Source organism: Ptiloglossa arizonensis, chromosome 3, assembly GCF_051014685.1.
Source record: "Ptiloglossa arizonensis isolate GNS036 chromosome 3, iyPtiAriz1_principal, whole genome shotgun sequence".
NCBI lineage: Eukaryota > Metazoa > Arthropoda > Insecta > Hymenoptera > Colletidae > Ptiloglossa > Ptiloglossa arizonensis.
Window position 1 is genome coordinate 2,603,558 of NC_135050.1, and position 18,040 is coordinate 2,621,597.

The 18,040-nt window shown below is 32.5% G+C and overlaps 2 protein-coding genes across 2 annotated transcripts; both read right to left on the reverse strand.

The window, feature by feature from the left end:
- Positions 1-174: 174 nt before the first annotated feature.
- On the reverse strand, positions 175-17,972 carry LOC143143998 (tetratricopeptide repeat protein 39C). Its single transcript, XM_076305921.1, is given in 16 exon segments — positions 175-499; positions 569-661; positions 1,160-1,327; positions 1,892-2,007; positions 2,090-2,221; positions 2,307-2,427; positions 2,499-2,602; positions 3,194-3,361; positions 6,547-6,816; positions 6,889-7,087; positions 7,460-7,628; positions 8,264-8,464; positions 9,581-9,791; positions 15,167-15,368; positions 15,490-15,627; positions 16,594-17,972. Coding segments are annotated over 16 exon segments (2,571 nt in total). The 5' UTR covers positions 16,750-17,972; the 3' UTR covers positions 175-376.
- Positions 4,254-6,689, reverse strand: LOC143143997 (tetratricopeptide repeat protein 39C-like). Its single transcript, XM_076305920.1, has 3 exons — positions 6,551-6,689; positions 5,620-5,828; positions 4,254-5,006 (listed from the first exon to the last, which is right to left on the reverse strand). The coding sequence occupies exons 2-3, from the start codon at positions 5,797-5,799 to the stop codon at positions 4,893-4,895; spliced, it is 294 nt and encodes a 97-aa protein (XP_076162035.1). The 5' UTR covers positions 5,800-5,828; positions 6,551-6,689; the 3' UTR covers positions 4,254-4,892.
- Positions 17,973-18,040: the final 68 nt, after the last annotated feature.

The following is an 18,040-nucleotide window of genomic DNA, read 5'->3' on the forward strand; positions in this document are numbered from 1 at the left end:
CCCCACAACCCTCTTCTGTGACATTATGTGAATACGTAGACCACGGTTATATAATTTCTCTCGCTGCTAAGCATGGCTCACCACGCTCAGCAGTGAGAAAAATATTAAGAGCTACGAAACTACGAAAGAAATATTTGAACGTAACATAAATAATAATGAAAAGAATAATTATATAAAAAACATGTCTTTATTTACTACTTAATAAAGTATACATAATACATACGCATGAAAATCCTATCCAAAGTAATATTATATTATTAATTACACTACGTTGATAAGTGAACTTCGAATTCTCTTGAAGACAGTCTCTTTTGTCGCAAAAATCTTGCCGAAATTTTTATTCTTAATTCAAGGTCGTTAAATCATTAAGATAGAATTATCTATTGTTTTGACGTAGTGTCCCGTGAACCCGTATTCGATAAATGCAGGTGTATTCATTGTTACCGCTATTAGAGTGAACCTTTAATTCGACTATTTCGTATGGTTTCTTCGATTCTTTCTGCAAATTACAAATGTTTACGTATTGCAGAAATGTCATACTGTATTGACCTGATGATTCTCGATATACCTGAATCTCAAAATATTGTATAGAACGACCAGTGTTATCGTACGTAAAGTCGCCAAAGAAAAATGGGTTTGTATCGTCTACGCAGTCTAATCCCTGAAAACGGGTAATACATTTTTGAAATTTACTTTACAATATAAATTGATAATTATCCGGTTGCCTCATTAATATATCAACGACGAAAAAAACCAACTTCTTAAAAATATTTTGGTAATTATTGATTGTAATTATTGTGTAATTATTAATGACAATGTGTAATATGTTTTCACTTGAAAACGGTAATTATTGTACTGTGTAAGTGAGACTTCCGATTCGATCGATTATCTCAATATTTTCAGAAAACTCTAGCCTTGTCGTCATAAAACTACTATATAAAATATTTTTATAATTTTTTCGATGATAAAACAGTTTATTTATATTACCAAAAAGTCGATTCTCAATATAACAGGTATCAGAACCATTTTGTGAAACTGAAATTTACATGAACAAAAAACACTTCAAGAAAACACATGTCATGAAAGTTACATTATCCATAATTATTGTTTTAGTAAAGTTTAAAATGTATTATAAACAAACAAATTCGCTATAATTTACCCAAAAAGAAAAATCTTTAGGGGCGGTGCTTGTTTCTCCTGTGGGTGATATCATTTCTGAAATGTGTTCAAGGCTGATGCCAGAAACATATACAAAACCAAGTAATTGTATAACAACGCTGCCAGTGCTGCCTTTGAAAGCCCAGCATTCGCCCGGAAGAACACCAGTCTGTATAATTAACAAGTATTTATAGTACAAAATCTATAGTATTACTCAACTACAATACATGGTGGACTAAAATATCTGAGCAAAGTTTGAAATGCAAAATAGGTACATAAAAATAATGAGGAGAGTTCATCCAGGCATTTGTCCTATCTGATAGTGTTTCTAAATTACAGACATTTTGTTATTTAATAATAATTCTATTTACTATAAAAGCTTTACATTTATATGTGTGTTCTGTAATAGTTTCTAGTTCAATTGGTAACAGACTACAGAAATGCAGACACGGTGGATGTCAAAAAAAATATTTTTTTGAGAACTCAACGCTAGAACAATAACATACAGAAATGCCTGTTACTCGAAAACATATATAAATGGAGTCAAATATTTGTATAAACCATTTTCAATTTTTGTATATCAAATCCATCCACTGTGATTTGACACACTTTAATATAAAAATAATGTAATCACGAATGGATAGGTATATACATAACATAGATCTTACGATTGCAGATTCATTTGTCGTATATACAAATACAAATCGTTAAAGTGGAAATGGTTTCTAGCAACCTGAATTATAGCTTGAGGTGTGTTTTGTTGTTGGCAAATAGGAATTCCAAAAAGTTTCAGTACTGGTGCTCCAGCTGAGTATGTTTCCGTATTCCTTGTGGAAAGGATTGAACCACCTAAATATCCCAAAATAAAGGAAAGAAATTTGTTGTAATTAAATGTCAAACATATGGAAGCTTAGCTTTCTCTTTGAAAAACCTGAACTTCCAAGAGCAAAATCAGTTCTTCCAGTTTTGTCAGCATCATATGTTTGCAATTCACTTTTCACCAAATCTCTCACGCTCTCTGGAGACATGGCTTTTAATAAAGCCTTCGTGTGAGTATCCATTCCTATTTCAGGTCAGTGGTCAATTATAATTATTATGATAAAAACGAAACATATAGTGTTATAACTGATACATCATATCTTTTTTACCCTCGGATACTTCGTTTCTTAAATAGAGAATGGCTTCAGACATTTTTGGAATCACGTAGCCAACTTCTTTCAACTTACTCTTTAAATCATCTCGCATTTCCATTACATTCTTTACTTCCATCTAAGTGAACATCGCTTAAAGATACAATTTGGAAAGTTTAGAAACATATTTAATAACGATATACTAATTACCGAAAGTGTATTCAAATGGGATCGGAGATTTACTAAGTCAGCTCTGATTATTTTAAAGGTCCTGCTAGCTGAATATTTGTCACAAAGATGAGACACAGACATGGCTGAAATTTTCAATGGAGGACATTTTATTTCAAATTATCTAACTCTTTTCTTTAACCTTTGAATGCATATGGTTGCAAAATGGCAACATATTTATTTTTTATTTATATAAATGTTAGTAGGTATCAACATGTTTCTCACCTACTATTATATTTATACAACATATTTTTGTCAATTTTAAATTATTTCTCAGACAATATCTACTTATTGCAATGAGTAAAATTACTTTCTTTCTATGCAATTAAGGGTTAAATTTACAATAATGTTCTCTATACACTTGTAATCTTTTATCAATAACTCTTAACCCATAATTGGGATTATTGTTACACACACGAAATACATCTAGGTTGTTCATTCAAATTTTTCTATAATATTATAATTTATAATAAATATTAAATGCATAATATTTTCTATATTCATTTAGTATACAACGAAACATGAATTATTAATCAATAGTTAGTCATAAGATGACACACAAATGTCAACATTCGTGAAAGAGTAAGCAAATATTTGTGGAAACAGTTTCCAAATGCAATGTGTTCCAATTATGAGTTACTTTACAATTGTTTATTGTTAAACGCAAAGAAACGTACCTAACAACGATGTAATGACGCAAAATACAAATGGTTTGATGAATTTACAGTACCAAGGAGATGAACGAGAGGAATTTAATATAGCTGCTGGACAGGTTCCTCCATTAGCGCAGTAGTACGTGTTTCGAGCGCTCATCGGATCGTCCTCATAATCACAGATTTGATTTTCTGAAGAACCAGAATAGACACTCTGTAGTTCGTTGATTTCTTTTAAATTTTGTCGAGGTTCTGTCAGTTTGCCTAATAAAGGTACAGCTAGTGGCTGAGTTCCGCTAAATAGGTTTCAAAAAACTTTCAAACTTCAGGCAGTTACAATACCGAGCGAAATCTTGGACGTCCGTCACTATTGTTTAATGAAAACTGACTTTCATTTTTAATGCATCTGTTTTCGAATACTAAATGCCAAGTTAAAATCAATAAATTATGTTTTCTCTTTGTTCTGCCTCATTTTAATGTAATCGAAGGAGAACGAAAATTCCTGTTCTTGTAGCTGACGAAGATACAAATTTAATTATTTATAATATATCCATCTTTGACTTTAAATAAAATTACGATAATTTGAGAAAAACAGAATTCAAAATTCATGTATTACCATTTAAAACGGCAAGTTTAAGTAAAACTTAATATTTCAACATTTTCAATAGCAGTACAATCACCAAATTTAACATTAGTAGGTTTTTTTTTATCAAAAGACTATGGCATATGATATATTTCTTTCATTTACTTATGACTTATGACGTGACGAGTCATAAGTCAAGTTAATAAGTTTTAATTAATTTGCTGATTTCTATTTTAAGTAAAAAATTAATCATGTAAATAATTAGTGACTATGTTAAGTAGCAATAGTTTTTAAAAATGACACATGTATACTTGTATGAAAAGTTATGTTTATATTTCTTTAAAAAATACATAGCTACATTTCCAAGTAATTTAAAATGTGCAAAAAGTAAATGAAAATTGTACAAAAGAATTCCTTTCAGAAATTTCTAAATGATTAAATCAGAATTATTTATTTATAGTCTAAATTAGGTGCAACTACAACTGCAAAAGAAAAATTCTACTTTCTTTTTAAATTTTAAGCGGTATATCGATGAATTCGTTTTAACGACACTTATAACATGTGAGAGTTGAAAATATATTCTTTCGTTTAAAAAAACTGTGACATTTTTGAAAATTTTGAAAAAATATGATATAATTTTGAGAAAAACATTTTGTGAGTATATTTGCACCTTTAAACAGTTCAAATGATGACTAGAACATTTGTCACACTTTCAAAATTGACACAAATATTTCAGGTGTTTTGTTTCTGGTGAACGACCTTACTGTATGTTATAATAAAGTGAATATAGGTTTATGAACATTATATATACATATACTAATAGGCTAGATACTTTTTGCTTTTATATAATTATATGCGATCAATAATTAATATTCTTACAACTTCTACATTGCGCAGATAGAACACCAGAACACACTTGGTACAGTTCTTCGTATTTTAAGAAAATGATGTGACAATATTAAGGTTTATATGTTCGCATTTAAATCATTGATGTATATTGGACGTTTTCGTTGAATCATATAGACGGAATGACACAGAACAAAATATCATAACATTAGGTATGCATACTTATCATCACGAGAATACTACAGGTACTATGTACAATAAATATAAACTTGTTTTCGAAGTTTTCATTCGTCGTCAGTTAAAATTTTTCAACGTAGCATGTATTCGCACGTTGAGTCGGCTCTCAAAATCGTAATCTCTGTATTGGTTTTGAGCTCGTAAAAGTAGTGTCTTCCCTTCCTCAATATTCTGAAACAAGGTGTGTGTATATATATAAAACTTATGTTTTGTCATAAGTTCTGTTACAAGAACAATAACTACTTTATAAAACGTGTAATGACGATGTAGAGATTTTTAATAAAGAATAATAGCGAACATAAATTCTTAGAATCAACTTCTTATATCTCAAGCTGAGACCCAGCCATGTGCAAACCATCCACGAGAAAAGTGAACAAGATACACCAAAAGTGAGTGCGGATCGATAGTCAATTGGTATCACTAGCTATTTCCTATTGATCTTTTATTTATCCTGTACTTTTTCGGCGCTATCGACTTTTATATTTTATTTTGAAGGTCACTTCGGTCATCTAGCCCCTCGATTGGAAATGATAGTACGACACATTGGACCAATTTGGGGCGATGTCTGTTTTGTCAATACTTTTCACACTGGGTTTGCTCACGGGCTCACATGCGGTTTGCTATGTAGCGAATCTCTCGCTAGTGGATTCAAAGGTAGTGCTTTTAAATTAGAAATTCCACTAATAATTGAATCACTTTTTACTTTATCGATTTGTATGAAAAGCTACACTAAAATATGATAATCATATTATATATTAGTTGTGTATCTTCTTCTTTCACTTACATTAGTGATGCAAAGTGCATTTCCAAGTTCATAAAGCGCAAATGCACTAATGTGCTGATCATATGCATCATTGGACGGATTACGTCGCCTTAGGCAATGTCGGTAACACTCGATCGATGCATCTTTGTCACCGAGATAGGAATAAGCTGCTCCTTCAATTAAATTGGTTATCCCAATCATTGGTTCATCCAAATGATTACCTTTGCATTCTAACAATAAAATCACAAAAAAATAGTGTTTATATTATCTGTTTATGAATTCTTTAGAATTGCGTCTACGTTTTTCAATGTTTGTTTTAATCAACTGTCACCTTCAGTTACTGTATACTTTCAACGTATCTAGCAGGTCATACTGAACCAAGAAAGTTATGCACACTTTTGATTTATTTTCTTTTGTTATTAAGTTACACCAAGAACAAGATACTATACCGGGGAATAGAAATTTATACGTCTCCAAAGCCAATACTCATGTTCTTCCACTATCACATATTAGCACACGACGTAAATTACTTCTATAGATAATAAGAGATATACAAATAATAGAAAAGCTGTACTTAAGATTGAAATAATTGCTATATATTTAATACGATTAGTCGTCAAATGCAGATAATTTTTGATATCGTAAAAGGGATTGAACATAAAAAATATATTGAAAATCGCCAGCTGTGGAAAGGAGACAAAATGAAGGTCTAGCTGAAAAGTTGAGGAGACTTAGAAAAGCAGTTTGATTTTGGACAAGTTTAAATTACTATTCCCTACAATACAACTACTTACAATGAAATGTCCATCCTTTTTATTTCATTTATTTTTACTTTTATTTTAAATTTTGACTTCTCATTGTAAGATCCTTTGGATTATTTTAATAAATGCATGCCTCAGTGGATGAATATCTAAACTTGTATCGTCTTCAAAAAATTATATTTCGTACCTACTTATTTCTTATTACCTAGAAGTATTCCTCGTAATGACTCCGGTGTACAAGATGGCATCGCGTTCCATAAATAAAGTAGTTCGTACACTAACAACCTGTAATACAAAATCGTATAAGGTTGTCCAGTTTCTTGATCTACCAGTTTAGGTGCCCGACGTAAAATAAATACACCGAGTTGCGTCTCTCTGCTCATCCTAGTAGCAAAATGAAGAATTTTTCCATAAGTCGCAGCCAAGGTGTCGAATTTACCAATTGCTCCACAACAAACTGAAGAACAAAGAGATTCAAAAGTAACTAATGAGAACGAATAATAAAATTGAAATAGCATATATCGTTTACCAGTTCCTAAGTAAGCGTAAAAGCTTTTCGACCATCTAGATTGTTGTCGTAATTGCGTTAAAGATCGGTAAGCCTCTTCATAACTGAGGCGAATAAGATGACACCAAGCCACTTCGTGTAAACATAACAACTTTATTTCCCTTTGGTTCGAAGCTTCAACAGCCCTTCCATATGCTTCTAGAGCACTATTCACGTTCGACTGCAATAATTAAATAATTCGTAAAGAATTTACGAAATTTGTGACAACTGAAGGATTTTATGCAGTAAAATTCATCCACCCTGGTATGACTTCTGCTGATTTTGAGAAAATGTCCCGAACAGGGCTCAAACTTACGCGAAAAAAAATAGCGGCCTACACTACGACCTCAGCTGTCAACCAAGTAGATAAACGTGCGCCGAAACTTTGATGTTAACCATTACAGGTGGAAAACTTGTATGTATACAAACAAAATAGAACAAAAGAATTAATTTTATTTTAAAAACATATTAATTAATTAAACGATTGTACATTACGAATAATGTAGGAATATGCGATGTTGGAAGTCATGCCAGAGTTAAGAGACATTTTTACCTCGAGCCTTTCTATTCGACCAGTGAAAAAGAGGAAAAGAGCCGAATTATTGAACTCCGGATGACATTCCGCGATTAATTGTTTTGCAGCATTTACACCAGCTCGCAGGTTGCTTCCATCAAGAGCGAAAAATGGGCGAACGATTGTGTGGTACCAGAGTAAAGATAAGCTACAACAGATGACAGATAATGTAGCAATGTCTTAATATCGAAAATATAAATTGGAATAATTGGAGAATAACACATGTCGCACGATACGCGCACGAAGAAATTGCGTCTAGAGTGATGGCAGGTCTTATTCGTTTAAGAACGATCTCCTCAGACGCGTATGGGACAGACATATACACATCTTGTTCGCACCTGACAAGTCCTTGAATGAATAAGACCCATCAAAACTTTAAACGCAATTTCCTCGTGCGTGTATCGCACACTTTGAGAGAAATGTATATGAAGTATTTAAAATATTGAATCTTTATAACATAACTACTAAAAAAAGTGTGTTAAACAGAAGCTGGTTGATTTTGAGAAAAATATCGCACAATGTAAATTTTCTAACTCAAAGTAGTTATATCGATGGCTGTTTAAGATTGCTACTTCGTTTGTTGCCTTGAGTTAATGAATGGAAGAAGATGGTCAATTAGCAACGAGTGAATCTAGAGGTGAAAAGAATAGATAGGAGTGACTAAAGGTGGTTGGAATATATTGTATAAGCGGGATTCTATCGTATTGAACTGGTTACCATGGCCATAATATGAATCTCGATACTTACAGGAATGTTGGCGTAACAATATCCAAAAAGACTTACGTTGCAAGAGGAGCACGCATATCTTCGCTGAGTCGTGCGTTCATCAGCGCAGTAAGCCCGGTTTCTCTGTCACCTTCGAAGCCCAAAAAGTGGATCACTTTTAGAAGAGAAGGCGGCAATAAACTGACGCATAGTTGATAAATCCCATAACCGAAGCTAACTGCTGACATCAATCGGGAGACCTCGGTAGGTTCCACAAAGCTGTAAAATATAACCTTTTCACCTTTATTAACTTTCAATGAAAAGCATGTAAACTCACTACCAACCAAAACAATAACAAATTTACAAAATAATTAGTTTATTTAGTGTGTCATCGTCGAAACTTAACACTTTGACAGTCACTGTTTATTACCACCAGTGCATTATTTCACTTTTTCGACCGAAAAGTTAATGTTCACCCAAATAATCGCACGTTTATATAAGCTTTAGATCTTATGTTATGTTTTCAGTATGTTACTTAGCTTTCTGTTTCTTTCTAATAATATTTCTACCATTTTCTAGAGTGCACCCTTTGGTATAAAAAAATATATAAGTTACATCGTAAGTGAGCAAATTTTTCATATTTTTCATTGTATCTTTATCGAAATTGGTAAGGATTTTTCAATGAAAATGGTGTCTGAACCACTTATTTGAACGCGTGCGTATTTGGGAAATTCAGAAGTGTTTTATTTCACACATGATTAAATTAGTTCGAATAAGACTGTGTTTGGACTCATTTACTTAAAAAAAAACTCACCAATCTATTGGTAACACTGTCATAAAGATCTAATGAAAAATATAAAAATGATGGATTTCTGATGGGTTAAAATTCGATGTGAGATGTGACGAAAATAGCTCTTTGCAGTCAGATGTCTTTTGCTGAAAAGACATTTAAACAAGTGCTCGGTGTTTTAGATGAGAGATTGCTCGAACTGAAGAGATATAGTGGACATGCACCACACCTTGAATCCGAGGTAAAAATTCAGTTTTGGAAGCGGATACATCCGTATCGCATATTACAATTAATCTCTATCTTTTACAACATTATTCACTGTGCATTACCTTCCGTGGAACATCTGACCACTACTATAGTGGGATTCTCGTGAAAAACGCAACAGACTGAATTTTCTACACAAAACATGTGCCTGTCAAGGTGTTAGCAATTCGAGCATAGAATGTATAATTTTCAATATTTCCGGAGAGTATAGATATGCGAGTGGCACTTAATCGTAGAAATAGAAACAATTCGCGGCAGTTTACTTTGTATAGAAGTAAAATAATGAGAAAGAATCCCATAAAGAGGAACGCGCAATGTTTATAAGAAGAAGCAACAATTACGGTGTCTGTTGTTCGGACGTGATGCCGGTGAGCGAGAAGAACATTGATAGAGAGCTTCGCAGACCTGATGAAGACGATATTGATGTTGCATTGCTTGTTGAACCATTGCAAGACGGTATAGACCATTCCGAAGAACCTGGACTCTGGAGACTTTGTAGAGAGTAGGAAGATCCGTTGCACGATGGAGTGCTGCATCTTGTATCCAATTCCACTATAAACAAAAATCAGAAAATTCACTTTATTTCGCTATTATAATAATTTATGAACATTGTTATATAGGAGTGCTTTGCATTTATTAGATTGAATCATAAGTAATTTCTAATTTGGACATCTAACGAGTGCTTCTGTCATTATTACTAAATATGATCTGAAGTATTATAATAAACACAAGTTTAATCAGCCACTTATGGCCTTTGTAGGGTAGTAGCTGTAATAGTACAGTAATTCCCACGTTCGATCAACAAAATCAGAATAGTTAATTCACTTGAAAGCGCTTGACAAATTAGTCGCACTACGTAAATATAAAAGGAGTAATTTCGTTACTCCCATATAATAATTGTCTCCAGAAAACAGGAATGATCGTTGTTGTAAATGAAACTTTGAGGCAATAGGTGCCCCTACCAAAATCCGAAGGTGACTTTTCTTAAAAAGAACATTATCCATGACATAGCTTCCGTATTTTTAATACCCTTAGGTTTTTTAGGTCCGAGTTGAATGAAATGAGGAACCTAATTACGTATGAGGAGGAAAAGTCAGGCCTAAACCTAACCCTCCTAGAGTGAGATGACATTTATGGTGTCTTTAAACATCAGTGCTTTTAACACCCTCGAAGAGTATGAAGTTCCCACATATATAAGGACAATAGTCGAGGACTACCTCCGTGGTAGATGGATAGATCTAGAGCCAGACCGGACCGAGATGGAGCGGAGAGAGTTGATTCTGGGGTTCCATAGGGGTCCATACTAGGAATCTCTGTGATTCTCGGGTATGACACCGTCCTACGAGTCGTATAACGCTGACCACGCGTTAGTCCTGTTCATCGAAAGCCGTTGTGCGGGATACGTTTGGCGAGTCGAAGACAGTGTAGAGATTGATTTAGAGATAGCGCTCCAAAAGCGCTCGTCGGAAACCGCCAACTTCCCTGATCCAGATAAGTGAAACTAGCGTCGCGGTGAAGTCCCAGATGAAATATCTGGGATCAATCAGCGGCCCACCATTAAGCTGTTTGACTAGTCCTGCTGGAGTAACCAGACAGAAGTTTTGGTAGACTCATCTACCGAATGGTGCAGGTACTGTCCGAACATGGTTGCTTCGGACGATACTTGTACAGGAAAAGAAGCGATAACGCGCTACTGGCACTGCTCCGGAGACCAGAACATAGTCCAGCATACTTTGGAGGTGTACCACGTCTGGGTGTGTGAGCACCATGTCCTGGTGGGGATAATTGGGGGATCTCTCACTGCCAAGCGCGATTAAAACCATACTTGTTAGCAAGAGAAACTGGATGACCGTAACCTCCTTCTGCGACATTACATGTTCATGAACATGTCGCAGAAAGAGACATAAGAATTAATTAATATCTTTTAAATTACGTTACTTTATACATTGATTAAACTGATAAAGATTATCTATGAATTAATTTTATAATTTAGATTAAAAAATTTATAGATGCAAAAAATATAGAAATATATTTTGAATAAAAAGTTGACAATTACTTATGGCTCAATCTAAAAATATGTACAAATATTTATTATGAATGCTTTTATCCCGAGAAAATCATGTTTTCTTTTATTACAAGGAAAATACAGTATTGTCTCGTTATACAGTGACTCATACTGAAAATCGTCCAGCATTATTTTCTTTTTAGTTTTGTTTATAGGATACTTTTTAGACACATATGATTGCTATAACTTGTACATAAATATTCTAAGTAGTTTATATAATGATTATATGTAAAAAAATATATATAGTTTTCTATGAAAAAACGAATGAAAATCCATGTCTTCAATGACATGTATAAAAAAGAGCTATTAACCCTTTGCACTCGAGGGCTCCGGAGCGGAGCCATTTAAAATTTGTCTTCAAACTCGAGGGCTCCGCTACGGAGACAATGGAAATAATTTTCAGTTTTTAACATGAGAACAAAAACAAATCGTAAAAATTAGTTATAGGATATTTCGCTGTTGGTGACAAATGACGGTCGCGGCTCGCAGATTGTTATGCTCTCGATAACAGCACACAATCGCGGTTTGAGCAACATTCCGCATTCCGCACTTGGATGCAAGTGAGTTAAGTCGTGTTATTCAGCAGTAGAGTGTATATCAGATTCTAGTTTATCTGTTGTTTTTATATTTTGAATTCATATTTATATCCCCGATATGGCAAATAAAAGAAAAATTTGTGAAAATTATAGTGATATTGAAAGTAGTAGCGACGAATTAGAATTTGAAGTTCATGGTGAACATTACAGAAATAACATAGACGCTCTTGGCCGTGATGAAGCAGACAATATTGAACTAAGCCATGAATCCGATTCTAATGATAGTGATATATTTCCTGCAGTACGACGACACATACCGAGAATTGAAAGTGATATTGAGGGATTTGAAAGTGATACAGAAGGAAATGTAGAAGACACAACAGATTCAACTGGAAATGACGAATGGATGGATGTTTCGGAAGTGGATAATATTCCATCTCCTATGGATTTCGATATTTCACCTCGAATTGCCGGACCACAAATTTCCAACGATATAAAAGAACCGTTCGATTTTTTTCAATTATATTTTACGGATACATTGATTGATTCCATAATAAAAGAGACAAATGATTACGCAAATTCAAGACTGCGTGGAAGGCAATTGTCAAGGAGATCAATATGGAATACATGGAGTGATGTTAATCGGAAAGAATTTCTGGCCTTCATCGGAGTGATCTTGAATATGGGAACCATGCCGGTTGCAAATCTCCAGGAATATTGGTGTACCAAGTTCACCAGTAAAATTCCATTCTTTTCAGACGTATTTACCCGAGATAGATTCCAGCAAATATTTTGGATGCTTCATTTACACAAAAATGCACCAGTAGGCAGAAATACGTGCTTAAGGACTCGCATTCAAAAAGCTAATAACTTTTTACAATACATCAACTCAAAATTTTCCGAACATTTTATACCGTATCAGTCGATTTGCGTTGATGAATCCGTTATAAAATTTAAGGGGAAAATATGTTTTATGACATATAATCCAGCTAAACCCACTAAATGGGGAATTAGAATTTACGTTCTGGCCGACTCAACTACCGGTTATGTTTATTCGGTTTTGCCTTATTACGGCAGTATTACTTCTGAAAATCTCATAAGACCTGATCTGCCTGTCAGTTCCAGAATTCCTTTAGACCTGTACAGAAAACTATTGGACAATGTTCCTAATGCTAAAGGTTATCGTATGTATACCGACAGGTATTATACAAGCATACCCCTTGCTGAAGAACTGCTAAAAATGAATTGTTTCCTCACCGGCACAATCAAAACAAATAGGAAATATTTACCAACGACAATAAAAAAACCGCAATTTGTAAGAGACAGGAAAACAGTGGCTTACAGAAAAGGCAAAACCCTAGTTCTCGCATGGAAGGACAAAAGGATTGTCACTTTGTTAAGTACTCGTAATGAAGCGGGTTTGACATCGGTTGATAGAAGAGTACGTGGTGGTGAATTGGTCAGAATACAAAAACCTAAAATTGTTATCGATTACACAAAAAATATGCGTGGAGTAGATCGGGCCGACCAATATGCTGCAACATATTGTTTTCTGAGAAAATCCCTGAAATGGTGGAGAAAACTATTTTTTTGGGGGATGGAAATGTGTACAGTAAATGCATATATATTGTACACTTCTGTTAAAAAAATAAATAATGAAAAACCAATGACACACTTGAAGTTTGTAAAATTGTTGGTGGACCAATTGATTGGGAATTTCCGACAAAACAGCACATCTCGAGAATACAGTTACACACCAAATACGGAGGCCAGACTCAACAACCACCTACATATTATACGTTCTGGAACCAAGAAAGATTGTGTAGTGTGTTCGAATAGAAAAATTCCAGGCGAAAGACGGCAGACCCATTATTTTTGTGATACCTGTCTAGAGAAGCCAAGATTACATATTGGCAATTGCTTCGAGAGGTATCACACTTTGGAAGATTACAAAATGTAATAATTTTATAATTTTTTTTATATATCCTAACATTTGTATCCATAAACAATTAAAAAAATAATAACATACAACGATGACTTTTCTTTCAATGCGTATATCATGAACTTACATGTGAATATGATCTTTTCACTCAAATGGCTTCGAGTTGCTGGTAATATGACTCAAAAAAAACTTCGAGTGCAAAGGGTTAAATATTATCTACATGTGATATTTTCTAAAAAATATTTTATAAACAAAACTAGAAAAAAGATGATGCTGGATAATTTTCAATGCAAACCACTGTATATATTTCAATAGATTTTTTCACGATTATGGTAGAAATAAGACATCTCTAATGTTACTTAAAGAGAAGAGAAGTTATGTTTAGTGTTACTTAAACAGTGAAGAAGAAAGGAATTTTAGCTTCGAAGCAACAATAGAAATCAAAAATTTTTTTTGTTCTACTTTGTATGGAAATGTAAACAAACCTCAAGTACACACCAGAGAAGAATAAAGTCGATATAGATATATGTCGGTAAATATGTAATACTAATACAATAGTAAAACTTTATTATTAATAATAAATTGTTTTTCAATAAAAATTTCATTCTCATATTTATGACACTTTTCTGATTAAAATAAAATAATATTTAATGATATTATTAAGATTATATTTAATTATTTAATAACTATTTTTACTAATTTAACATATAAACATAGTTCAAATTACATAATTTGGTCTTATTTTATTCAAGAAAAAGCCATTAATATGATATTAAAATTTTCGTTAAAAAGTAATGAATAATAAAAAAATTGTATAATTAAATGAGCGAGTCTCGCCGATGCACCTTTGATTTCTGCCGGCTACCTCGAACACTCGTCCTGTCTCTTTCTTTTTGCTCATTGTCCTTTTCTAGATTCAACGTTGCCAGCAAAGGAAAAAAATGCTCTCTTCTCTTCTCAATATGTAACGTTTGAGCCCCGAGACTTTACTGTACTTTGATATACATTAGGTTTTTATCTTGATTTATTAACCTATTCGTTAAAAATATCTTTAAATATTTATATGAATTTCTCTGCTACTCACGGATAAGAATATGGAATACACATTGAAAATCAATTAATTTCAAGTATTACTCTAACACCTAATGGAGACAAGAAAGAGAAAAGGAAAAATGTATAAAATTGTTTTTTTTTCTTTTTTTTTTAAATAAAAATAGTAAGGTAAAAAATGCATATTCAGATTTAAAATTAAATTACAACCATACCTTAAACAACAAATTGTTATGGTTGTGCTCTATATAATACAAAACAATTGAAGCCAACAGAGTACATTGGAGCATAGATTAATAGCATTGATAAATAACGATTAAATGAAGTTGCATACCTGACGGATTTGCCCCAAATGTGCGTTGATATAACTGCGAGATTTGCGTGTGTGCATGTTGATAAACTCGCCAGGCTTTACGTAACATCCAACCACCACGCACGTATCCAGTAAGTTCTTGTTGTAGTAATGTTAATATAGCTGAACAAACCTGTGAGTCTGCTAAAACTATTTGTCTTTCCAGTCTATTGACATAGTCTTTCTACAAGATTCATTCTTTAATCAGCATTTGTCACATTAGCTATATTTTAAGCATTTTAGTTCAAAATAGAAATAAATAAATTTTATCAGAAATACAACTTAATACAAGTAAGAGTAATTACGCCTGTTTCTTCTGCTTTGAAGACTTTACTCTTCATGGACTTCAGCCATCCTATATCGCTTGCACATTCTCTTTCCATATCTTTTAGCAACAGAATGGTTTGTTGAAGTTTGTCATCTTCAAATGTCATTAAAGCATTCTAAAAATTTATTCAAGAATATTAATTTCTATGACCACTTAAAAATCATCAGAGTATTTTTAAACTGTATGTTTATTTTGCAAGATGGGACATGTAATTTAATCTGGTCATATTTCATTTATGATTGGCCATAGGAAAAAGTAGAACAGGAACAAATTCAACAGTTTAATAATACCCAATTTCCTATAACATTACTTTTTTAAATAAAACACGTCTCTTTTTCAAGTATTTTGTAAATTTTCACTTTTCAATACCAACACCTTAATACTTTTATATGAAGAATAGCAGGATCGTTCTTTATAAAAAAATATATAGTTTTATTTAAGAAAATAGTATAATTTGACCCTGCAGGTACATCATTACATGTGTGAAAAAAGTGATGTAATACAAAGTTTTATTAAAATATTAGTAATACAAATCATTAAACCGTTTAATTTTTTCCTTTGCCATTTTCTTCCTCTATTAACCATAAAAAAGATGATTTAAGCAAACTGTGTGATTTATTATACAGTAATGAGAGACAAAGTTAGGGAAACACTTCTCTATCAGATCTGTTGTACAATTTGCTTAGCTAAAAGTTTAACAATATTTTTTAAAGAACTGTTTATTTGAAAAGTATAGAACATACATTCACCCTTTTATTGTGTTGAATGCATAGAAATAAAAAACTAATTGACAGTGAATTTCAAGGCTAAAATGAATATTGTGGCATATGTTTTAAGAAAATCTTCATTACCATTGCATATTAAAAACCATAATTACGACAAATACTTAAATAGATTTACAGTCAATATATTGTCAGTGTGTACATGATAGTACACGATGAACAATATGCGAATATGCGATTATGTGAATGTTATTCCACTACTTGCAAGATTCATTATTTAAAATAAAATTAAATATAATCAACAATTTTCTACTCTTACTTTAAAAAATTATAATAATTATAAGACGTTACTCACATACCATGAATAAAACGAAGCAGCGACCGGCCTTTATATGAAAACTATGCGGGTATCTGGTAAATAAGACTTCAGCTTCCTCAGTTTTATTATTCAAAAGAAGAGAAATTCCCAGTCTAGCGATACTCCACTCCTTCATGTCTTCAGTTTTTTTAGCCATAATTTTTTTATATATTTCGAATTTTTATCATCCAAATTGACTTTACTTGGAAAAAGCAAAGGGTATAATGGCATCTGCGACCTCAAACACGTGTGCAACAAATCTGGGTTAAGTACCGAACTCAAATAATCGAAGTGGCTTTCTTAAATTAAATAAACGGTGACAATATTTCTTTAATGTTAATCACAAATTTGGTAAATTCATAAAAAATGAAAGGATTATTAATGCGTACAGTTGCGATGCACTTTGCGTCATGGATCAGTCAAGCGCGTTTCGACTACTGTGTTATTGTGGATAAGTATACGAAACTTTTTTCTCACAATTGTATCTATTTTCCCCATTATAACGCACTGCAGAAAAGGAAAATTAAGGGTGAAAATATTCATCATAATCTGGTAAAATATTTAATTAGGAAATAGAGACTTTTCCTTTTAATACAATGCACTAGGTCTGTCATGAATAGCAAATTTCAATCACATCGAACAAGTATTAAATGCACGTTGAAATAGGAAAAGGTACATTATTTGTAGGAATTTTGTCAGAAAATACTTCCGTGTTGAAAATAAAAGACAAGTTTTTATAATAATTCGCAAATTTTGGAATATTCATTTATAAGATCAAATAAAAGGCAATCTTCGGAATATTTATTTCGATCCAAGGTCTGGAGCTTTAATTTTATTTTTACTTTAAAAATATCCTTTATAATAAAAAAATTTTTAATATAAAAATAACAAAACTTTCATATCTTTTAGTATCGCGTAAGACTGTTATGAGAAGCTGTGCATTACCATCACTATTTTAAATAAACTTAAATAACAAACGATTTTGAAAAAATTCAAGTTTAAAGTTTAATAAATGCAACATTTTCTCAACGGTGCTACGAGTTAACTAATCCCATCTGCTAGCACAATGTTACTGCTACAAACTTGCGCGGGCGTGCGCCCGTGTGTAGATGTATGTACATGTGTGTTTATTTATATATATACATTATTGATTTCACGCCATACTTATTACGGCCCTGACACCACATCACGCTATTAAAAAAAAAATGAAACTATTATGCTGCAGGTACTCTAAAGGTTAATGTATAAAATAGCACAAAAAAATTTCCAGGGCACAATTTCTAACTAACAATGGTCTCCTCTAACATAGCGAATTTTGTTTTACATATTTATAAACGATTAACTTTGTAAAACATTTATATATATTACTTGTCATCACATGATTGTTATATAAATAGGTATGTAAGTGTACTACAAAGTCTGATGAATCTTACAGCACATTTAATACT

Coding starts and splice junctions, on each gene's coding strand:
- LOC143143997 (XM_076305920.1), bottom strand. CDS start 5,799: ATGATTGGGATAACCAATTTAATTGAAGGAGCAGCTTATTCCTATCTC. Junction 5,007..5,619: donor ATGCACTTTGCATCACTAAT/GTAAGTGAAAGA, acceptor ACCTTGTTTCAG/AATATTGAGGAAGGGAAGAC.